The 24,445-nt window shown below is 48.1% G+C and overlaps 1 protein-coding gene across 1 annotated transcript; it reads left to right on the forward strand.

Annotated features, from left to right (window-relative positions):
* Positions 1 to 395: 395 nt before the first annotated feature.
* Positions 396 to 23,743, forward strand: LOC119373803 (retinol dehydrogenase 12-like). Its single transcript, XM_037643859.2, has 7 exons — positions 396 to 477; positions 13,674 to 13,897; positions 14,858 to 15,097; positions 17,081 to 17,173; positions 19,075 to 19,281; positions 22,850 to 22,959; positions 23,356 to 23,743. The coding sequence occupies exons 1-7, from the start codon at positions 449 to 451 to the stop codon at positions 23,731 to 23,733; spliced, it is 1,281 nt and encodes a 426-aa protein (XP_037499787.1). The 5' UTR covers positions 396 to 448; the 3' UTR covers positions 23,734 to 23,743.
* Positions 23,744 to 24,445: the final 702 nt, after the last annotated feature.

Raw genomic sequence — 24,445 nt, forward strand, 5'->3', positions numbered from 1 at the left:
CGGATGTGTCTACACCGGAAGAGCGAGCGTCCACCACCGTCGTCCTGGGGGGGTCTCTCAAGGCCAATGACATTACTGGCGCGCCATCTAAAACGACGCCGCGCGAACGTACATACAACTGGAGTGGTTGTGGCGGGGAGGCTCGGCCATCACCTGTCATTCGCGCTCGCCCACCGGTCTCGCTCGGAGTCGGCGCGTTGATCTTTCCCCTCCTCGGCGCGCGTCGGTACTCAAGCAAACTTGGAACGGCACTGGCCTCCTTTCACTATACAGCCGAGGCGTGCAAAAAGGTTTGTGGCTGTTGCCACCGGCGGCAGATGCGTTCCCGTTTGTCGAAATCTGGAAGCTGGGCTGCTCTTTCTCGAAGGGCTGGGTACGTCGGCGTCGGATTGGCGGATGCTCATTCGGTGTATCGTCCAAAGGAGACATTACCTGACACACGTGTTCCATGTCGACGGCGCCGCAGCGGTGGATAACGTAAGCCACAAGTTATCATTATCATCCTCATCATAACTACCGGAGTCAGCCTGTTTCATGTACTCTACTCATGAGCCTAGCCAGACAGAGAGAGGGGGCGGAAGGTTCCAACCATCCTTTAAGTATGTTCGTACTTTTGTTTCTATGTGGTCGTGTACACATAGGTGCGAGAAAATTTCAGTGACTGTACTGTAAAAGATACTGACGCTAGATGAATGAGTGAATAAACTTCAGTTTCGAGATGGTGCCACAGAAAGACATATCTTGTTGGGCGAGTAGGTGTTAATTTTGCTTGATGACATAGCGGTAATGCAAGCAGTACTACATATACGATGACAAGAAGATGTCGCAGGCGTGACGTGTTCTGATCTGTTTTGAGATCCTTCTAGCGTGAAAGTTATGTTTCATGTTCTTGGTTACCTTGGAGACAAATTTGTAGCTGCTGGAGAAGGAAACTTCGTTTAACGAGTCGGTGTTTACTTCAATACATATCTGTAGCGCAGGCACCATGGAAGAAGAGAGAGGAACATGCCTCAGACGTGACGTGTTCTTCTGTTCAGTGTGGAGGTCCGCTTTAGTTATCGACTTTTTTTTTCTTGGTTACCGGAGGTGACCAAAGCATAAAGACATAACTGTAGCGGAGGCAGGCGGCCACTTTATTCCGGGCAGCCGTAGGCTTGTTCGCCGCCTTGCTCACCAGCCGTAGCTGCCCCCCCCCCCTTAATTTTTTAATCTGTATTCCAAACAATAGGAACTATCAGGTCCTTCGATAAGCTCTTAATGAAGAGCTTAGATTGGTTGGCTGCTCAAAAGGTTTGCTACGCAAGCGATGTTAGTCGTACACTTCTGGAAGTTGTTTGAGCGACCGTTTCGCGAAGTTTTTACGACGGCGACATTGAACGCCAACGGGGAGGCTTAGCGGTGTGCGTGTGTGTTCGAAAATGGCAACAAGATTCTTTATGGGTTAGCAGCAACTCAGGCGTCGCTGACGCACAGACTACCGCATTATGGACGCAACCTTGTGGCGACGTCAGCGGCCTGTCAAGGTAAAAGATTTAGATTGCTGCGTACCCATAGAGTGCACGTCAAGAAAGCATGCCCGCGTTGCTGTAGTGTACCAACATGGCGACTCCAGTGATGTAAGTAAACTTGCATCATATTTGCCCCATAGACGGATTTGTTTCTGTGTGTCACTTTTACCTATAGGTCTCGCTGCGGAAGACGTGTCTGCAGTGCTGTGCGTGTTTCTTGCGTGCGCAGCTCTGCGGCCTGCCAGTACCCAAATATGGCGGCCACAACCTCGCCTATCCGCCTTTCTCACGGCGCATCCGTGCTTCCCCTGGAGTGAAAGTCGCGAAACGCTGTGGTTGGGCCTCCTCACGCCTTTCTATCTCAGAGGTTTTTTGTTCTGGCAAGCCCGGCCCGGTTGTCCCGGATTACCCCGTGAAGCTCCACCCTATATGAAAACGGCAGAGGGCAGCACAGAAAAACCAAGAAGGCGGATTCAAACTCTCCCTCAGTGCGCGGCACAAAACGTCCACGTGACATCCGTTATAGTGCTGTCAGGATATCGACCCACGTGCACGACTCGCGCTTGGAGCGCCATAAGGTCTTCACAGACACACTTGCGTTCATCTATATTAGATTATTCACAAGTGACGTCACAGGCGTGGGCAGATCCAGAGAGGGGTGCTCGGATATCCTGACCTCCCCCCACCCCCTTCAGTTTTTGAAGTATGGGTGTAGAGTTGAGTTTGTGGGCCACTTGCTGAAGGCCTTCACTATTTGAGGAAATCACAGATTCTTTCAGTAGTTATTACACCTCCCGTCAAAATTTCGGAAGGGGGGGGGGGGGGCTAGCCCTCCGCGTACTGACTCCGGGCCTGGTGTCGATGCTCAATACTAAGCTTTAGGCATCAGACTTACCATAAGCTGGCCCGCGTAGACCGCGTGATATCTCGCGTAGACCTCCACGTGAGCCGGATTGACAGGTAGCGCTGCATACCCGCGCATGCGCAGATCAGTTCTTGTGTCTACTTCCTTTTATGCCACAGTGCGCACTTTGTTAGTGGGCGTTTGTGTTATGATCTCTTCTCTTGCGCCCGCGTCTGCACTCCAACTTCTTTTACCATGAATCCGTACCAACTATAGCTCCACTTTCTGTCCTAACGTGGTCAACTAACATGGTTACGTCAGCTAGCATGGCCGCTCGGGCAAGTTGGAGGTATTAAGTCAGCACTCATGTGTTGCGCGCCTTTCTCGGGTGCTTGTCTCCTTGCTGCGCCCTTAAAGGGACCGACAACAAATTTTTATGGTACCTGTTTTCTTTAGTGTAACGGAAAGCTTACTGGTAACTGGTCACAGCGTCTAATCACGGAATGGTAACGCGGAAAATGTCGCGAAACATCTATTGAATAGAAGGTTTTCGATCTGCGCACACAACACATGCTGCAAACAGTGAGAGGTGAACGCGAGAGCGGTTCGTGTTTGTGCGCGGCGGTTTGCTGCGCATGCGTCGCGACTCGACATGTTCCACTAGCTGACGCGAAAGCAGCGCCGCTTCTCAGCGTGCAACTCATTTTACGTCGTAAGCAGCACAGAATAGAGCGGGGATGGATCAAAATATACATACTCTAATTTCGAGCACTAATTATGTGCGCATGAAAGCATAAGACAATGTACAGCAATGTGAACGACCCCATAATCCAGCTTCAAGGCTCTTCCACTAGGCTGCGCGACATACTGTTTTTTTTTATTTCTTTTAAACACGATTCGAAAGTATAAATCCTACTCATATTACGGAAAGGATGCTTGAATCTGTCACGATAATTCACGGTCTTTTAATATCCACCAGGATCTAATCACACGTCCTGGCCAGTTGTCGGTCCCTTCGAGCTTCAGTCCTTCCTTCAACGTTACGTGAACAGCTTCAGCTGCGTCAAATTTTTTCTGACTCGTCCGTTGGGACAATCGCGTGAAGTTCCCAAGGCTTTCTGCTTAGCGTGTTGTGCGCAAGTTATCGCGTGTTTCTGGAAGGAAGGCGAGTCAACGAGGTCCTTGCGTGATCTTGAATAACAGGAAGCATCCAAAGTATTGTTTTTTTTTTCGTACGTTACGCTGGTTGACGACATTACGCGGTCTGGCCGGTTCTGTGTGGTTCGTACACGATAACAGAAACAAACAAACAAACAAACAAAAAACCCAAATGAAAGAAGGAAACGAAAATGGTCATGGTCAGTGGGAACAAGCTGCTTTGTTTCATTTCTCCCTTCCTCTCTTTGTCTTTCCCTCCCTCTCTCTCTCTTTTCTGAAGCAAGACCATCGGAAACAATTGGAAAGGAGGATTTCAAACGACTTATGGACTGGTTCTTTTTTCTTTTATCGCAATGGCAATTATATGGGCACTCTCGACCGGTTTTTGCCGTCGCCGTCATTTTCCGCATAAAGCCCAAGTCGATAACATTGCCCCGCATATCGTGCGTTCTACCCGCGAGTAAAAGCGTGCGAGCGCTGGCGACGAACGCGGCTGAGGCAGAGATGAAACGAGCCGGCCATCTCCGTTGCACGGAGGGCGCATGCGATAACATCACCTCGCGTGCGAGGGCTGCCGTCCATTGCTCCTCGAGAACCGGCCGTGGTGGTCTTGTGGTTATGCTGCTTGACTGCTGATCCGAAGGTCGCGGGATCGAATCCCGGCCGCATTTCATTGGAGGTGGAATGATAAGTGCACTTAGATTAAGGTGCACGTTAAAGAACACCATAGACGTCAGACTCTGCCCAGGCGGCGCTGCGAAAAACACCGCCACCAGCGCCCTCATCGTAGCCCTGGCACTAACTGGGTAGTGCAAAGAGAGCCGTCCGCAAGCGAATGTGCATAGGCCGCAATATAACCCTCCTCTTTCGTTGGTGTCGAGGCGCGGTTTCCTGAAAATCAAGGACCTGGAAAGCTTCTTCCGCCAATCCACGCTTCAGAAACAAAGGAAGCTGATCAAAGCGAACTGCGAGTACAATGCAAAATTAGTTTTAGCTATTACCGCACGCTGCAACTCGCAAGTACAAGCGAGCATCACACGACACCGAGTTCGAGGCAAGCCCACCGACATGCGTTCTCTAGAGCCTAAATGCGTTAAAATCGGGTATATACGTATGCCACAGCGATAAAGTACCTACATACACGATCAATTTACTTAGCTATGCATCTTACGATCAGTGGTACAAAACTCGGTTCATCAGGGACGAATGGCTCCGGCGATTTTCGCCTTTTCAGTTACATTCTCCCTTATTCATCTCTCGCTTTCTGTGCAATTGGAGTGTTTTATTACGCATCCTCAAATGGTCTCTTCATGGTCGTCTTCCGTTTGTATGTACTGCAAATGGGGATACGTGCGTGTCCACTTTCACGGGGTACAACCAAAGGCAAAACCGTGGCCTCCGAGATAGCTACGGCAACCGCGGAGGACACGGGCGAAACAAACCTGAAGGGGGTCGCGACCAACATTCTGCGATTTACTTGTATGACGCACGTGGTGCTGTTAGCTAGTTAGAACCAGAACTCTGAGCCTTCAAAACGTACGTCCGCGATGCTGTGTTGTGACGACCAACTCGTCGCGGTGTGCGTCACGCGTCTCCAGTCTGCCTCTAGCTGCTCACTTCGTGTTACACAACAAGCACCGCGGTCAGAGCCTCTGCTGAGCTTCATAGTCAAGGTTACCACGGTTTTGCATCAGAGCTACGCAAAACAACAGCAGAGCCACACATTCATGCCACCGGCTGTGGAGAACGCGGGTACTTCGCTTACCCAACACGCTCGCAACGGCCCGTATCCAGCGCTCTCGTCTTTCTTCTTCGTACGACAACTATGGAAATCGGGAAAACTGAACGTTGTTATTCAGTTTTTTACGTCCGTGGCAATTCACAACGCAACAGTGCGTCGTTTGCGGAGTTTCTTCGTAGCGTACGGAGGGGTATCGTCTGCTGCTGTTTTCGCCGTCGTTCAGGCGAGTGATCCAGCAAGCACTTCACGACGGTTCGGTGGCGCGTCCGACTAGCGGAGAGCAATTCACAGCTCTCGTTCCTGAGTGCTAAATGCGCAAACACACGCGATATTAAGCTCAATCGTTGTTTCGCACTCGCTAGTTGCACCTGGTCCCATAGCAAACTGTGCGAGAGAGTCGGTCTATGCACTACTCAATACTTCTCCGACAGGTGGCGCCACACGTCTTGGAAACTCCAGAGTCTGACGTCTACTTGGTCAAACAAATATTAAGGGCCTAAATTCGAGCTATATATATTAGAAATGTGAAATATACAGTGAAGTATTACAGGCTGCAGGTGTCTCTCATTTTATAATCACTGAGCATATTCCATTACCGAAGAATCAAAGCAAATTGAGAGCTCCGACACACGTTGCGCTTACATTGCTTTCACATCGGCCATTTGCATCGCACACAGGATTTCAGGTGTGAACAGCATTGAACAGACCTTAAACAACATTTCTTTAAAACCTGGTCCCATAGCAAACTGTGCGAGAGAGTCGGTCTATGCACTACTCAATACTTCTCCGACAGGTGGCGCCACACGTCTTGGAAACTCCAGAGTCTGACGTCTACTTGGTCAAACAAATATTAAGGGCCTAAATTCGAGCTATATATATTAGAAATGTGAAATATACAGTGAAGTATTACAGGCTGCAGGTGTTTCTCATTTTATAATCACTGAGCATATTCCATTACCGAAGAATCAAAGCAAATTGAGAGCTCCGACACACGTTGCCCTTACATTGCTTTCACATCGGCCATTTTCATCGCACACAGGATTTCAGGTGTGAACAGCACTTGAACAGACCTTAAACAACATTTCTTTAAAAAAAATAATGAATGAAAAGTTTACTTAAAGGGGTCATGAAGCACCCCTTGGGCTGATTGGAAAAACACATCCTGCGGAAAGCTGACACGGCTATGAACTGCTCTGCCAAATATTACAGTCGTGCGCGCCGCGTAATGGCCACAAGCGGAGCGCGAAGTTGCCGTTTCCCCAGGCACCCTCTTTTCAAACAGAGGCCGGTTCTCACTCTCGTCGGTGGGCGGGGAGTCTGTCCGCTGTACGTCGCAAGAGACATAGCATGCTTATTGGCCGATAGCCGACGTAAATCGAGAGCGGCGTTCGGATCAGATGCGCTTCTTGCCGCGGGGTGTCGCCACTTGCCGGCGCCGCACTCCTCAGTACACGGTAGCCGCACTCGCGCAAGCGAATCACAGCGGGAGAGCGATCGCGTTTCATGACGCGCGCTGGCGTAACTTCTTTCCCCCGTGCCATCCCTCCCTGTCTAGCTTCCAGTGCGCTCGCCGGCACGAGAAAAGAGAGAAAGCGCTGGGAGCGTGCGCCAAACCCCCGTAACTCCGCTGATTCTTGACGGATTCGAGAAATTTTTGCGGCAATCGATTCGGTAGGCAGTACACTCCGATACTGAGGCCATTAGATCATTACTTGGAAAAGTGGTTCATTTCTCGAATCCGTCAAGAATCAGCGGAGTTACGGGGGTTTGGCGCACGCTCCCAGCGCTTTCTCTCTTTTCTCGTGCCGGCGAGCGCACTGGAAGCTAGACAGGGAGGGATGGCATGGGGGAAAGAAGTTACGCCAGCGCGCGTCATGAAACGCGATCGCTCTCCCGCTGTGATTCGCTTGCGCGAGTGCGGCTACCGTGTACTGAGGAGTGCGGCGCCGGCAAGTGGCGGCACCCCGCGGCAAGAAGCGCATCTGATCCGAACGCCGCTCTCGATTTACGTCGGCTATCGGCCAATAAGCATGCTATGTCTCTTGCGACGTACAGCGGACAGACGCCCCGCCCACCGACGAGAGTGAGAACCGGCCTCTGTTTGAAAAGAGGGTGCCTGGGGAAACGGCAACTTCGCGCTCCGCTTGTGGCCATTACGCGGCGCGCACGACTGTAATATTTGGCAGAGCAGTTCATAGCCGTGTCAGCTTTCCGCAGGATGTGTTTTTTCAATCAGCCCAAGGGGTGGCGAAGACCTACAGATGCCTCAGCAAACGCGAAAAGTGACGGTCGGCGTCAACGCGAGTGATGCAAAATATCTGCATTGTGCGATGACGGCACCACAATGTCACAGGTTGCAATAATTTGCGACGTCATCACACGACATCGTCGCTTGGTCAAAGATGAGCCGATCACGGAGGCACTGCAACGCCACGTGAAGTGCAGAAAGCTTCTAATCGTTCCGATCTCGGAGGCAGTGCAAAACTACGTTGGGTGCGGAGAGCTTTAGGGCGGGGTCAATATATGTACGATCGACGGAGAGGAAAAATAAGATGGCTTGCGCTCTTTCCAGTCGTCTTAAGTCTTAAGCAATTGCATAAAGGACCGTGGGACTTTAAATTTTTGTATTATACTCTCCCTGTTAGTTACGTCGTTATGGCTACGACAGTGCATTCAATAGTGAGCATCGAGGCCTTGACAACATTTCAGCGCGAGCCATTAAAAGCATCAACGATGATCGTTTGAGACGATGCGAGTCCCTACTTTCCGAACATACCTGCCGAGAAAACATACCGAGAAGAAAGGCAGAAATGAAAGCTGATACTACATTTGCTTCGAAATTGCACGGATCCCACGAACTGCAGGAATCGCGGTGTTAGTACGCGAAGTATACCGTATATACTCGTATAAGGGCAGGACTTTCTTTCGTTTTTGTTTTCTACGATTTTGACCATTTTGACGCCCTCGAACGTAGCAGTGAAACACTTTTGTCGCTAAGCTATACTGCAACGGGTGAGTATTGGCATGGTATTGCAACGTGATGACTATGGCCCAGTTTCCGGAACGGATGCGCCTGTCTACTTCATTGGATCACGTAAGAATAAAAAAGGGGGGAGCCCCCCCCCCCCGGAATGATCTAAAGGAGGCGCCAACTCCTTCCCATACCGCTGCTCAGGCGGACGTTTCACGTCATTTTCTAATGCCCAGGGCTATGGATATGCATGTTTCTTGACGATAATGGCGATCGACCAAGGACCCTTGATGTTGCATTTCAAGAACAGGGGGCGCTGCGGTGAGACTTGCACTCCCCCACCCTCCCCCTAAGGGAAAACCCTACGCACGCATATGCATTTAGGCGGGATGCTGTTGTACGTACATGGTAACACAAAAATGAAAGCACTTGTTATAAAAATTGTAATTCAATTGTAATTCAGATGGACACACGCGCACTAGGGTAGCAAGCACAGCAGAAGAAAAAATGTTTTTTACCAAGGTCGCTGTCGTAAACATATCTTGGTTCAAGAACAAAGGAACCGCAAGTACATTGGTGCGTATAAAATACAACTATTGGCTCGAGTAGAGAGGACTTTCCTCGGCTAGCTACCGTATTCAACCGCACACTACCAAGCGACGGATATACAGTGTTGGTTAACCGTTAGTTGATGTCAGCATGTGCAGGCTATCCACTGTTATGACAACAACATTGCGTTCATTCAGTCTAATCCTTTTTTTATTGTTATTCTTTATATACGGGCCTGTGAACTAGTCAAGCTGCTCTAAAGACAGCGTTTTCTCACAGTCCTTCATTCTGTACGACAGAATTAGGATAAACCTAACTTAAATCACGTTTGGGTTATAGACATAGTTGCTCTTTATTCATAGCCTTCTTTCTTTTCTTCCCCCCATTGTTTGCTGACCTCCCCGCTGCTGCTCCGAGTCTTTGACGCTAAATTTGGAACGCTACGATGCGTACGAGAAAAAAAACCGGTTGCAGCGGCGGTTGCTCGCCGTACCATGCAAGGAGCTCTGGTTTCTGGGACGAACTGAAATTGAGGAAGAAACAGAGAGAGAGAGAGAAAAAAAAGAGTAAGGGGGGTGGGGGAGAGAGACTGGACGCCGTCTTCCGCGTCTCGTCCATCCTTAATGATGTTTCTTGCCTTGATTATTTCATCTTTTTTTTTTCTCTGTGTCTCCAAACAGCGCGCCTTCGCATTGATCCATTTGGTTGCCATCATCTTTCTCGTCCGTTCTGTTGTTTGCGTTCTGTGCCGCAGGAACGATTACAATTCGTTCATTACTGCAAAAAGCTGGCTTGCCTCTAAAGAAACCCATACGACGCTTCGTGGAGAATAACAACAGCAGTACGAAAAAAAAAAGAAAAAAGAACAAGAACGGAAGAGGCGTATAGAGACAACACAAGCATCGTTGATCTTTCTAGTGCGCTTTTTTTTTTTCATATTGCGACGCGGACTTGCCCTAAGAACGTAATGCTCGTTGAGTTGTGCGCATCATATATGCGTGCTACAAGGCCCGCGTTGTGTATAAATCGAATGGAACAGTGTTTTTGTGGTATCCATTGTCGTGTCTCCAACGATCGTAGCTTATCGCGTTTTTTGTTCTTAACCACCAACTGTATTTACTGATTTACCCAGCTTTGTATCCTCTTCACTGCAAACTCACAGTAGCGATGTACACATTACGGATATACAATCTAATCATGTGCAGGTGGGGACAAAAGTTCCCAGGCCGTTTTCCCATGTAATCCTATAGCAGCGCGGCCTGGGAACTTTTGACGACCCCAGTACCTGATGAGTGGATCAGTGTACCTTTTATGTAGGAAACATTTCCGTACGAACATGCCAAGGATACCATGTAATGTGATATTAGCAAGCCAGCGGCGTAGCCAGGGGGACACACATTTAAACACACGCGCGAACATACATAAGGAGGTAGATATGCTGCCTTCTTGGTAAGACATAATACGATTTTGCTTTAGCGCCAAGCGACACAGCAACAAGAAACCGGGGGGGGGGACGACGACGACGACGACGACGACGACGACGCAACATGCGTGCTTTCTACAAAATGTTGTTGAAAGTTAGCGCACGTGTTGTGTCCTTCCGTATTTGTCCTCGTGTTGCATCGCGGTAAAAAGAATCGTAATAAGTTAAGGGATATCGGATCCCTCCCCCCCCCCCCCTCCTCCGAGAAATATTTCTGGGCACGCCCTGTGGCATGCATACATTAAAGTACATACATTCCTACTCTTTCAGATCCGGCTTTAGGCTGTATAGGCCGAAAGCATACTCTCTTTTTGTAAGATTTCTCGTTAACAGTGGATACATAACCGCATCGCGTGTGTTACTACGAGTTGGTTAACCTAACACGTGATAAGGTCCCCCGGACGGCAATTTTAACGTTGAAGAGAATAAGCCCGTGGTCTATCTTTCGACAACATTTCTTATGACACAATATAGTAGGACGCTTTGTCTCACTGAGCGCGTTCCATACGACGCATAACAATTCGTTCGCGCAGATGCCCTGCTTACACGGCTGTTGTAGTTTACGGACACATTTGTCCTCCACGTGATGACGAACAGGTTGACGGCTGGTGGGCCATTATGATAATACCAACGGTGCAGCGGCACGCAGCGTCAATTTTTCCTTTCCGGCATAAAGCCCTAAGCGAAGAAGGGGCACGAAAGGGCCTCACTCGCTTATGTCACGCGAAAGTGCAATTGCAATGGGTTACTAGAATGCCCTGATTCTCAACTGAGCTGACTTTTCGTGGAGGTTCCTGAGTTTCGACAAGTTATCTAACAGTACGGTAGACATCAAAGTTCTGGAATGCGTGACTCTTTGGCACAGACTGCAGTCGGCTCCTCATTGGACGCGTTGACCTGTCACTCATGTAGGTTGCTTTCTTTTTTTTTTTAATTTCGAAAGCCTGCATTTAGGCATAGTAATTCGCGGTATTGAAAATACACATGCAAATTCGCTTCCTGTGCCTTTGCAGTGAGTATCATTGGCGTAGCCAGGGGGGTGGGGGGAGTTTGAATCCCCCGGGCCCCCGAAAATTTTCAATTTTGTATATCTATACAGTTTTATACACGTACACATACGAACGCACGCACGAACATACATTAAATATGGTTGATGACCAAAGTTGCGCCGATCCCGGAGGCAGTGCAAAACAACGTGAGGTGCAGAAAGCTTGCAATGCTTCCGATCCCGGAGGCACTGCAAAACCAATTAGGTGCAGAAGGTTTACGGTGGGACGTGCGGGGCAAGTATCAATACGTCGATTGAGAAGAAACAAGAGAAGATGCCTCACACTTAATCAATATTAATGGGAACTAACAGACAAGGTAGAGCATCGGACGCGTTATTCGAAGGTCGCAGGTTCGGTCCCTGCCCGCGGCAAGCTATCTTTTCGTCCACTTTTCTTTCTTCACAATTACCTTACATTTATTGCTAAAAACATCCCCTATACTTTCCTTGGCGTTATTGTCTGTTAGTTCCCATTAATATTGTGTATAACAAAGAAAACGAGCCCTTGAAATTAACACTTCTTTCCTTCACACTTAATCAGAAGTTTAACTACACAGCCAATGCGAGTGCTACTCCTAGACCCATAAGTCTCGCATTAGGGCCGCCTTCTCTATATTTTTTTTTCGGAAGCCCTGCGTTTAATAACGAAATTTACTTGACTAGTCGGGCGAATACATACGTAGTAAAATTTTTTCGTGCAAGTACTGTCTGCCACGTGGAGTAACCGCGCCAAAGGATTACAATTGTGTTTTTTGTCGCAGGCAATTTTTAAAACAGAGTATGAACTGTGTATAAAGAACACCCCATACATCCGTTATTACATCCCACATACATATACAGCTAAACCTATATATGGGGTGTTTTTATTTAACGCTTTTATTGTCGGCATGAATGCGGAAATGAAAGGGCTTCAGCGCAGTTGAATGCGTCTTTTCGATCGAGCTCTTCGTTTGTGCATCGACAAAAAAAGAGAGAAATTCTGAAAAACTATATAGTTTCGCGCACTTTTTTCCTCGTTTGCCTGGTGTCTGTGTATATTCCCCAGCAAACGTTTAAATCACGTTCTTTCCTATCGTTTCGAACGGCAGCCACGTCTCGTCTTTACTTCCTTATTTCGACGCTTTATTTGCACTTAGCCGCCAGCGTGCTCTTTTCTTTACGATTGCACCAAACGAAAGTGGTTGATTTGCTCACTGATGCGCTTGCTGAGCGGCAAAAATTTAAACATTCCTATATTTCTGGCTTCAGTGAGTGAGTGAGTGAGTGAGTGAGTGAGTGAGTGAGTGAGTGAGTGAGTGAGTGAGTGAGTGAGTGAGTGAGTGAGTGAGTGAGTGAGTGAGTGAGTGAGTGAGTGAGTGAGGAGAGAGAGAGAGAGAGAGAGTGAGTGCATGAATGCCAGCGAGTGAGTGAGTTAGTAGTGAGTGAGTGAGTGAGTGAGTGAGTGAGTGAGTGAGTGAGTGAGTGAGTGAGTGAGTGAGTGAGTGAGTGAGCGAGTAGAGAAAGAGAGAGAGAGTGATTTAAGCTACATGTGTTCGTGTTGATACGCTTTTCTTGTTTCCTGTAAAGTTTTGCCGAAAGATCACGTTGCGTAGATGTACTGAAGCCACCACTTCCACCCTCGGCTCATTGGTCAGTGAAGCTCGCAATATTGCACAAAACCAGAACGTTAAGTTCAGTATAAGGAGACACCTTCTTCAGTGCATGCATGAGCAGAGGTACAGTTATCTTATGTCATACCTTTATTGTATGTCTTATGTCATGCCTTAACCTTCCCCCCTCCCCCCCCCCCCCCCCACTGCGTCCCTTCATGCTCCTTCAAGACGGGCGGGGCGTTTCCTCTATGCTTGAGCAGCATTCGAGGGCAGGCCTCGCACGCGGGGTGATGTTATCGCATGAGCCCTCCGAGCGACGGAGGTGGGCCGTTTCGTTTGATCTCTGCTTCAGCCGCGTTTGTCGGCCCCGCTCGCGCGCTTTTACCTGTGGGTAGAACATACGATGCGCGGAGGGATGTTATCGATTTGGGCGTTATACCGAACATGACGGCGACGGCAAAAACCCGTCGAGAGTGTTGATATAATTGCTATCGCAATAAAACACACACAAAGGGAGGAACACAGCGACAGGACGAATGGCAGTGTGCTGTATTCCTCCCTTTGTATGTGTTTTTACTTCGCGGCTGAATTATGTAATTAAGTAAAAACGAACTAGATTAGCCAACGGTCTTGCTATGACGTGCCTTCTTCAGCTGCAGTGCATAATGCAATAGTCATGAGGTAAATTTTACTCCAGCTCCAAAATAGGTCTGTAAGGCTGTCGATCGTTCTTTAGGACCTCATAATGAATAAGTGTTCTCTCCTTCGCCCCCTCGCAGTGGTCATCCAACCCTTCTGGCCATAGACGAGTTGCTGTTGGTCGACACCAGGTGTCAGCACACGATACTCCTGCTGTTCGTCGTGATCGTCTGCGTCATCGCGACCGTCGCCATGTTCAAGGCACTCTCTAGAAAGAAACGGAAGGCGAAGATGTGCATGGACCAATCGCACAGCGACGTAGACATGAGTGGCAAGACTGTAGTCGTCACTGGAGCCAATGCCGGTGCGTCTATATACCACCATAATCAGCTTGACTACGCCCACTGCATGGCCAAGGGATCTCCCATGTTTTTCCAATTAACCCACCCTTACAAAAATGTACGTAGACTGTCTAAAAATGGGTTTAGACAGTCTATAGACTGTCTAAGCCTATCTGCCTGTCGGTTGTAGCAGCTTTCGTCATTTTTTTTGCTCGCAATGAAACAGTCGGCAAGCGAGATGATTGTAGTTGTTCTCACGTAATTTTTCCCTGCGCCTCCTTAAACGTGGGGGCGTTAGCCTAGGGCAACCAAACACCCTTTTTGCGTCAATAAAGGTGCACCCATAAAGGTGCTTTTTTATTCTTCTGCTCAGCCATATGCATTTCTGTATGCACGCTTAGTTAAAAATGCCAACAGAACTTCCAATGAGAACAACAGAAATTTCTGTTGTCCTCATTGCAAGTTTTGTTGACATTCATGCCATTGCATATTCCGTGTAAACAGAAATTTCTGTTGTTACAACAAGATTTCTCTCTTAGTACAGATTTATGATGCAACGCCAAACTTTTCTGTTATGCGACGAACATTTTTTGTCGTGGCAACAAAAGTGAATTCTGTCGCGTGTGTGTTATTACCACAGAGAGCTGCAGTACTGCAACAAATGTTTGCAAAACCACAGAAATATTTGTTGTCGCAACAGCCATCAAATTGTCACAATACGGAAGTCCCTGAAAAAAAAAAACGCGAAAATTTTGCTGTTGCACCACCGAAACCTGTTGACACAATAGAGCTATAACAGGAAATCGCGACCACAGGGTGCCAACAGCATGTAGTATCCAAAAATATGGCAAAATATCACAATTTTCTGCCGTCGTATTCTGTTCTATTTTTCAACTGGTTGTCTGGAATAAGGACTCAGAGTAAAAAAAAAATATTTAGAGTCTATGTTTGTTTGTTTGTTTCCCTGTTTCTCGCGTTCCGAGGCATCGGCTTCGAGACGGCGCTGCAGCTGTCCCGACTCGGCGCCCGGGTGATTGTGGCGTGTCGATGCGAGAGCAAGGGCCGCGCCGCCGTCGAAGCCATTCGACACGCTACCGGAAACGACATGGTCGAGTTCGCGCCGCTCGACGTCGGGTCATTGACATCGGTGCGTCGATTCGCCAAAAAGCTGCTCGCAACCGAAGAGCGCCTCGACGTGCTCGTCAACAACGCCGGCATCACAGGTACGTTACTATACTCGGCTACAACCTAGGAAAAAAGGTTACTATACTCGGTTACAACCTAGGAAAAAATGTTACTATACTCGGTTACAACCTTGGAAATAATGTTACTATACTCGTATACTCGGTTCTAACCTAGGAAAGAATGTTACTATACTCGGTTACAACCTAGGAAATATTTTTACTATACTCGGTTAGAACCTAGGAAAAAATGTTACTATACTCGGTTACAACCGAGGAAAAAATGTCAACTCGGCCCACAGCCGCCCGCCGTTGTACCTCCAACACAGAATTCGCATAAATGCTCCGCCCAATAGCCGTCACTCATTTTCGTGGCGTCAGCCACTTCTCGAGTGTTTCGGATGGTTGAATTTCCCACGTAAACACACGTTTGTGTTGCTGGCCTTAGGTCGGAAACTTGAACGTCCTGGTAAATTTCGTCAAGGATTCTGACATATCTGCTGAGACAAATGTAATCTGTTAAAGGGAAATTAAACTGAAACAAAGAATCGGTTTAGATCGGTTGACGCCACGTGATGTCACGCCAAAAATGTGACATCATGACGACGTCAGAAGCTTTTGTCATATGTGACGTCATGATGACGTCATATGGTGACGCCATCACGTGATAATTTTTTGCATCACTTCCTCCCGAGAAACATGCACCTGGAATCACAATGTTAGCAGGAGAAAGGCGATAGCGAAAGCTTTATCGCAAAAAATTGAACAGGTAGGTCAAGAGGCAGCCCTCGTAGACGCCGCCTGGGTCAAAGGCAAAGAGCCCTACACGGCCGTGGTGGTCGACAGCCAGGGCGAGGTACGGGACGCCGTCACCATGCATCTTCCCTAAGGAATCAACGGTGGCGGAGCAAGCCGACATTGCTTTAGCTATCAGGAACCGAACATGGTCTTACATTTATAGCGATTCCAAAGCAGCAATTAAGAGCTTTGACAGGGGCTATATCGCTGGGACTGCGGTTAAACTTATCGGCAATGTCGACACTATAGAAACTGAAATCCGATGGTTTCCTGCACATATGGGACAAGTGCACGAGGCTCGGGTCAACCTCAACGAGGTGACGAATGACCTGGCACGAGGACTCGCTTGCCGCGCCGGTCAGAACCGAACCGACGCCCACCACATTCCGGGGATCATAAAGATAATTTACTAACTTACAACGAGATCACTAAGTACTACTACTTGGGGCGTAGGCAATTCCCACTGCCACAGGTAAAGTTGAACAGGGCTCAGGCAGTCACGCTACGTTTACTGCAAACTGGGACGTACCCCCACTCCGTATTTTGTGAATAAAATTCACCTCGAAGGTGAAATTACAAAATGCGATGGCGTCATTGAAATCAGACACATGCTGGCGGGCTGTCCCGCGACTCTCGCCAACCCCGAAGAAAATGGTTTCACTGGCAGAAGATGATCTCCAGCTGTTCATATCAAGATCAACTACGGGCTGTCCAGAGGGTTCACGATGGCGCCATAAGGCTCGGCCTAACGGTGCCGACGTGGACGCGGCCCGCCTCGGTCTGAAGAGACCGGGCTTCAGGACTCTCAATAAAGTTTCGTGAATGAATGAAAATGCTGTTCTCGACACCGCAGGACGCCGACGGCCACTTTTCGCGTTTGATGGGGCAACTAAGGCTTTCGCCTTAAAAAAAGGAGTATGTATATTATTCTTTCCGGTGAGTCTTGTCAATTGCCACGGCATATGACTCTCTTGAAAGGGACACGCTAATAACTCTCTTTTGGGGCCCGCGACTCTCTGACGAGAGTATAACGATCCGCTGAAGAAGTTCATGTGTTTCTTTAGAGATAGTCATGTACGTGGCAAGTCACGCTTCACAATAAAGAGACAAAGGACTTTTGTTTTTCTTAGAGTGCACAGCTCACTGCAGTTCAAGTTAGAACTTGGATGTATGTCCGATTGGCAATCGATGCACTGACATTTTTCTTTCTTTTTTTTTTATTTTCAGCGCCACCGCAGAAACGACTCACGCACGAAGGAGTGGAGATTACCATAGCCACCAATTACCTCGGTCCTTTCCTGCTCACCAATCTTCTGCTTGGTAAGTACATATAGTAATGGTATCCATTCATTTACTGCAGAAAGAAAATCTGTGCTGCGGCAGCTTAAAATTTAAGTTATGCTTTTAGATGCAAAAGTTACATGTTATTGTTGTTATGATAAGGCTCAAACGCTCATCTACTCTTACAAAAATTTTCATAATTATTCTGACGTTTTTCGTTGATTTTTTTTTGTTCTCAATAAACTTTTTGTGGGCATGCAACTGAATAGCATGTGCGATGTTTATAAGTAACAGCTATCTTCTTTTTTTTTGTATAGGAAAAAGAAGATAGCTGTTACTGCTTTCCGTGATTTCTTAGTTGCCACATATACAAAAATCTGAAAAGATACACATTATGTCTCCTTTGGAGAACATTAACTCTTTTCGAAGAGTCATAGGAGGCTCGGCTCATTAAAAAGAGTTAACGTGCATCTTTAAATAGTTATATATATATATATATATATATATATATGTGTGTGTGTGTGTGTGTGTGTGTGTGTGTGTGTGTGTGTGTGTGTGTGCAGTAAAAAGCTCGTTAATTCGACACCCGTTACTTCGGAAAATCGGATAATTCGGACGCGTTCTCTGGTCTCGGCAAGCATATATGTATTGTTCAGTGGCATCAAACTCTCGTAACTCGGTCATATTTGGCCACAACCGGTTAATTCGGATGATTCTCGGAGCGCGTCGAGCGCGAAGCACCGCAAATGTGCGACCCAAAGATATGTAAGCGAGGAAACAGAACTTCATGTCGTCTGATATTCGTTTTCTTCGGGCACATTTGTTGGCTCCATGAATATTCTGTGAGGCATGGCAAGTCCATCTTCCGCAATGGCAAGGAGACGTCTGCGCTGGTTATATATTAAGGCGAAAGCCTTAGATGCATCACTAAACGCGAAAATTGACCGGCGGCGTCAGCGCAAGTGATAAAAAAAAAAAAGTGGCGATGCTTGCGCTAAGCCGCGCCAGCCTTGAAACAGTGAAACTGGACGATTCTGAAGACTAATCTGGTTGCTTCTAAGTTGTTTCTAGGCCTTAGCTAGATGATGCAGATTGTTTCTAGGTTGCTTCTATAGGTCGTTGCTATAGGCTTTAGCTAAGTGACGCGAGGTTGTTTCTACGTTGATTCTCAGCGCAGAGAGGTTCGAGTTAAACTATGGTGGCTATAGTTAAACCACAAATGGTCACAGACACGACACGGGCACGTCGTCGTCGGCGTAGGCCTTCCATCGCTTCGGGATCTTCTCGCAGCCGCCGTTGCCTTTCCCATTCCCTAGTATTCTCTCGTTGTACCCGTTTATGATTCTGATAGTTTTCTTATAAGCCGCCCAAATTTCTGTGCCACATACCCGTTTGTTGGGCTAACTGCTGCCTTCTTCATTTTTAGTTGACCAGTAGTGAGTAGTGGGACCAGTAGTGATTAGTGGGATACCGGATAGGCCGCACAAATTACGCTAGCCTAAACAGCTTCGCTGTTAAAAACCATCATAATGTCACGTAAAACGATGACGTAATCACATGACGTCTTCGCTTGGTCAAAGGTTGGCCGATCACGGAGGCAGTGCATAACCCTCTGAGGTGCAGAAACCTTGCAGTGCCCCCGATCCTTGAGGCAGTAAGAAAACCCCGTTAGGTGCAGAAATATCTCAGAGGGAGGCGGGGGATGCTCAGTACATTAACTGGGAAGAAAAAGGAGAAGATGGCTTTCGCTTTCCAGTCGTCCTACGGGGATTGCTTAAGGGACCCTGTGAGTTTTTATACATTATAAAATTATTATATATTTTAAAATGCCCTATAATATAATGGTATAATTTATAATTTTATTATATAAATATATAATTATATAGTTATATAACTATATAATTATATATTTAGTTTATCAGACCCCATTTCGTGCGTAGACATCTTGAAGCGGAGTGGACCGAGTCGTGTGGTGAACGTGACGTCATCACTGTACCGCTTGGGCCGTGTGCCGTGGGAACAGCTGGAGGCGGCCGGACGTGGTGGCGCCAGCTTCGAGTACCCTGGCGTCGAGTCGACGTACGCCAGTAGCAAACTCTTGCTCAACTTGTTCAGCGTCGAGCTAGCCCGCAAGCTCCAGGGAACCGGTAAGCATGATGATGATGACGATTACTTTTAATGAGCGTCTTCCCCAGAGTTGCCACTGACTTTCGAGTAAATGTCGCCAATCGACGAGCAAAAAAGTCGCCATTCTGGATATGTGCGGCATACCTAGTATAATAAAAATTTCCACTCACGTATAGACCCGTAGAACACAGTGCCATCCAAGACCCTTGGATTATAGTGACGTTTCTCAATGCCAGTCGTATCGCCCGCTTCACCGTGGGAGTGCATGGTGCTGCTTCTCCGATTAGCCGCAAGATGTGCGTGGTGGCGCAAGGGTGAATGAATGAAACGCTCATGATATCCTTCCATCCCTGTCCGCTCGTTTTAAAGGTAAAAGTGTGGTAAACCTTGGGCGAAAACCGTGAAAGCGTTGTTTGTAGACAGCTTTACGTACCCTTATATGAATTAAAAGGATTAAAAGGTTTATTGAAGGTAACACGACAGAATTCTTACAGAAACCGATCATTAGTGAGACTTACACCTTTTCAGTGTGAACTAATAATACCGGACGCCACCAACCCTTTCTTATAGTCACTTGTATCTACACGCGTCAATCCGATTAATGATCAGGTAGACAGTGTAAAACGTTACATAGCAATTGTTTTCATTGCACACGCTCACCGAGAACAGTGGAAAATGCCTCAATAAATAATTTTTTACTGCACAAATAGCCGCGTATCCGCCTCTCTTCGCTATTTTAAAACAGTCTTTACGAGCTGAATTGGGGGTACTCAAACAGCGAATAAGTCGCCAAGCTATTCAGAACAGTTGAAGCTTTGGCGGAAGACATGGTCGGAACACGCGGCCAACCCGTCGTCTAGCCCCTTCAGAAGCGAAACTTCAGAGAAGCGTAAAGCACCTAAAGCTATAAACTTATAGTCAAACACTGCCCCCTCGCGGTTCACAAGGCAGTCCGCTGACTTACATTTTGTTAGAATGTCGCTGGGGGACGTTCCAGTACCTCCTGCGTCTAGATGGGACCTCGGACTAAGGATCCCACTCACTGATCTTCTCACAGAACATCAAATAAACGTTTTCTACATGAATTGAGGAGATACACACGAGTTACAAGACGGACATACCGAATGACGAGTAATGTGCACATTCTACTCGTGGTTCTGAAACCAAGAAAAAATAGAGAATGTTTCCGCTCATTCGTTGGGAAGACACTGAGCTTAGGATGCATAACTCGGTGGAGACCTAAGCCGAAAATCGCCAAAAATTCGCCATGTCGCCATTCATCATTTTAGGTCGCAGCGAGCCTCTCAAATTCGCCAATTTGGCGAAAAGTAGCCACCATTGGCAACCTTGGTCTTCCCTTTGAAGCGTGGCGGCGACAGTCACATAGGGAGAAACCTTGTACACGTTTAATCTGTATGGCAAAATTTGTGAATAATAATATGCTACCCTGACGAGAATCGTGAGCCTATACTGTCGGGTAATTGGAGTGGTACTCTCTTGTTCGTCTTGCAAGCACTCTCGGTCAAGCACTTATTTACTGTTTTCGGAATATTCATAAAGAAGCCTTGTCAAAATTAAAAGTGACACTAAGTCGATGGTTTTCGTTCAAGTTAAGACTTATATTGGACACGTATTACATGGGAGCATAAGCTTACTTTAAGGGCAAATGAATTGCCAGGATATTGAATGAATGACCTTTATTAAAGGCTCCTTCAGTTTCCTTCGGGCGAGGCGGGAAGAAGAGGAAATTAACCCCTGTCCCGCCCCACGCCCCCGTCGATGATGATGGCGTCAGGTGACGGCTCGAAGATTAAAATTAATTGAACGAGTTCGTTGAAAGAGGAGACGACGGCTTTCTTGCGAGCAGCTTTAAAGGGGTACTGACACGAATATTTTCAGTTGTCGTTTTTTTGCGTCAAATGAAAGGTCAAGCCCTCAAGAGCCTAGAAAAGGTAGTGCTAGGCGCGAGTGCGCCCTGAAAAAGTAATTACAGTATGTTTTTAAAAGCTAGTTTCGGTTCCTACTGTACCCTGACGTCACAACTCACAACACGGTATGAGCTTCTCGTCACGTGCTCGCACAATATATAGTGACGTTTCCACGGCTGCTCCGCACCGTGGCTCCGTTAGCATGGAGGAAAGAAAAAGAAAGGAGCGAGCATTACGTCACGCAGCCAGCCTTGGCAAGCCAACTCGTTTTGAAGCCAGGAGTGTCGGCCCAACACGTGATCATTTGCGTCAAGATCACGCAAGAAATGAGGTTCGCCGAGACTTCGGGTATGGCGCCCGGTAGCTTTTAATCGAAGCGCGCTCGTTCGGCGCAGACCGGCCGGATCACAGAGGAGATTCAAAAACAGAACTCCACCGATAGTACTAAAACCAACCGCGCGCTCTGACGTTTTGATCACGTGTTGAGCCAACACGGTGGACTTCGGTCGCGTGACGTAATGCACCCTCCTTTATTTTTCCTTCCTCCATGTCCGTTGGTGACGCACCAGCGGCCATCTTGGAAGTTTTGGTACCTAACGTCATCACAACGCCATATCACAACAAGCCAGACTGCTGCGTGAAGTCACCAGAATTTGTACTGTAGCCTGACGTCAAGCTAGTGTCGATGTCAGTAGGTGCGCCATGGAAAAATTGACTTTAATATCTTTATGATAAATGGCAGCGCACACAGGGTTAGGACACATACACTAAACATAAAAAAGACGACACTAGCGCTGAACTTCAACCTACATACATACCCATGTAGTATTTATCGCGTTTCGTGTATGTGTCCTAACCCGGTGTGCGCTGCCATTTATCGTAAATATGACCAACCAACTAGCCCACGAGTACATTTTAAGACTTTAAAATATCTTATCAGCATTTGCTGAGCTTCACGCTTGCTCAGAGCCGTGTCTGCATACAGGAGATTTGTATGGCAGAGTAAACTCGCCTTCGAAAAGAGGTGTCAGTACACCTTTAAAGCCCCTCTGCGCTTCTTTTTACGTGGCCTCTGAGATTCGCTTCGGCAGCGCGACGAAACACCAAGTTAACCCAAGGAATACACCAGGGGCACACGAACGCCGAGGTGCGAGTGCACTACCGGGCTATGGTGCCACCATAACCGGGCACCCATGTCGAGAATCAGGGTGGCCTCTCATTTTTTTCAAGATATTCAGGATGTTCATGATCGTTATGCGAACATCGCTTCGCGAGCTATCGTTGTCTTCGATCCGCGCGTTACCGACTAATATGCATGTATGCATGTATGTATGTATGTATGTATGTATTGTAGGTTAGTATTATGTATGTATTTAGTATGTATGTATGTATGTAATGTGTGCACATATGTTGTATATGTGGACAGTCGAGCTTAATATATGATTGCAACCGGCGACAGGGGTGAAGGGCCCCAAACTTGAAACGGGAACTGGCACTAATCTGTTAATTGGTTCAGAAGTACCATTGACTGAACAGTGTTCTTCACCATGTTTCTTATGGGTCTGAGCCGCTTGCAGTGTTGCCATCTGTTGGCCAGCAGGACGGACAGCATGTTGCAACTCATATTATAGGCGCGGCTGTGTGTTCGCCTTCTCAACAGAGGTGACCTGCAACGCGGTGCATCCAGGCGTGGTGGCGACAGACTTCAACCAGAAAGAATCGGGCCTGCGTCATTATCTGTGGAACTCCTTCCTCCATACGTTCGGAACGGTGAGCATCCTATGGAAACATCCGGTTCCTGTAGGAACTGCCTACTTTCACCGGGGCGATCGCGGTCGCCCGCGGTGTATCTTTACAGGGATCAGCAAACTATTAGCTTTGTATATGTGTTGTACTGCGGTGACGCCATAGAGAGCACTCGGCTCGCTTCGCTCGCTGCAGCGACCGCGTTTCCTTACGCCAGCGCTTCATTGAGTTACGACAGGTCGCGCGCTAAACGAGTCAGGTACCCTTACTTCACATAACATCCCGATTTGTTACCATCGCATTCACTGCTTCCGCCTTTGCGGCAAAACTGACTTTAATTTGTATTTTCTCAATCAACACACCCTCTGCGCCCCCACCACCCCTCCAGACGCCTCATTTCTTCGCTCTGTTCTCTTGTAGAGTCCTCGCAAAGGCGCACGGGGTTCGGTCTACCTGGCGTCCTCGCCAGGGCTGCGTGACGTCAGCGGAAAGTACTTCGTCTCCTGTCAACAGTCGTCCTGGTCCCGCAAGGTCCTCGATGAGGAGACGTCGCACAAAGTGTGGTGCCGCAGCGTGGAGCTCGTTCGCGCCGTGCTGGAAGACGTCGACAACGACTCTTCGAGACCTCTGAAATCCATCTTCCGCAACTGCTGCAACGGGGTAGCACAAGACGACCAATTTTGCAGTGTTCTGTGCGGTGCGGCAACTCCAGGATCCCTCGACAGGGATCGTGGAGTAGCCCAACGTGCAACCACAGTGGACAGGACACGGTCATTCGTGGATGCGCAGTTTATATAGAGAGGCTATGCAACCCCCGCTGAATGCTTCGCTTGTTTCTCCGGCGTGAGCGTGCTGCGCCGTCCCATGCGCACGGGGAAAGGGGGGCAGGGAAGGGCGGCTGCGCCCCCCCCCCGTCACCTACGAGGGAGGGGACGCAAAGTCTGCCCCATACTTTGACTTAGTAAGGGGGGGGGGCGCTGCGATAAACCTTCGCGTTCCCCCTCCCCCTTGATGCGGAACCCTGCGCACGCCTATGACTCTATACGTCATACTGCAGCATCGCCACAACACCACGCCGAGGCCGCCACCACGCTCGCTCCCATTCAGTCCTACCATTCTTTATTGCTGTCCACGATACGGACGCGAGCCGCCTAGATTACCCCCACCCGACCCCCGCGCCCTCTGGGAACGCATGGGCTAGAGGTAAACAGCTTCGCTGCAAGAAGGAAAACAAAAAGCGAAGAGGTTGATGTACTCGGTTACAACGTAAGAAAAAATGCAAACTCCACCCACAGAACCGAGGCGCACCTGTCCTTCACCTGCGAAAGACAGTCGTGATAGGGCTTTAGTGCTAGGTGGTTTCCGGCCGAACCTGAAAGGGACACTAAAGGCAAATATTAAGTCGACGTTGATTGCTGTCCTGAACTCACTTTGTTGACCAGGCTGGCCTTGAACTCACAGAGATCCACCTGCCACTGCCTCCCCGAGTGCTGGGATTACAGGCATGCAC

The sequence above is a fragment of the Rhipicephalus sanguineus genome, chromosome 11, assembly GCF_013339695.2.
Source record: "Rhipicephalus sanguineus isolate Rsan-2018 chromosome 11, BIME_Rsan_1.4, whole genome shotgun sequence".
In the NCBI taxonomy this organism is placed as follows: Eukaryota; Metazoa; Arthropoda; class Arachnida; order Ixodida; family Ixodidae; genus Rhipicephalus; species Rhipicephalus sanguineus.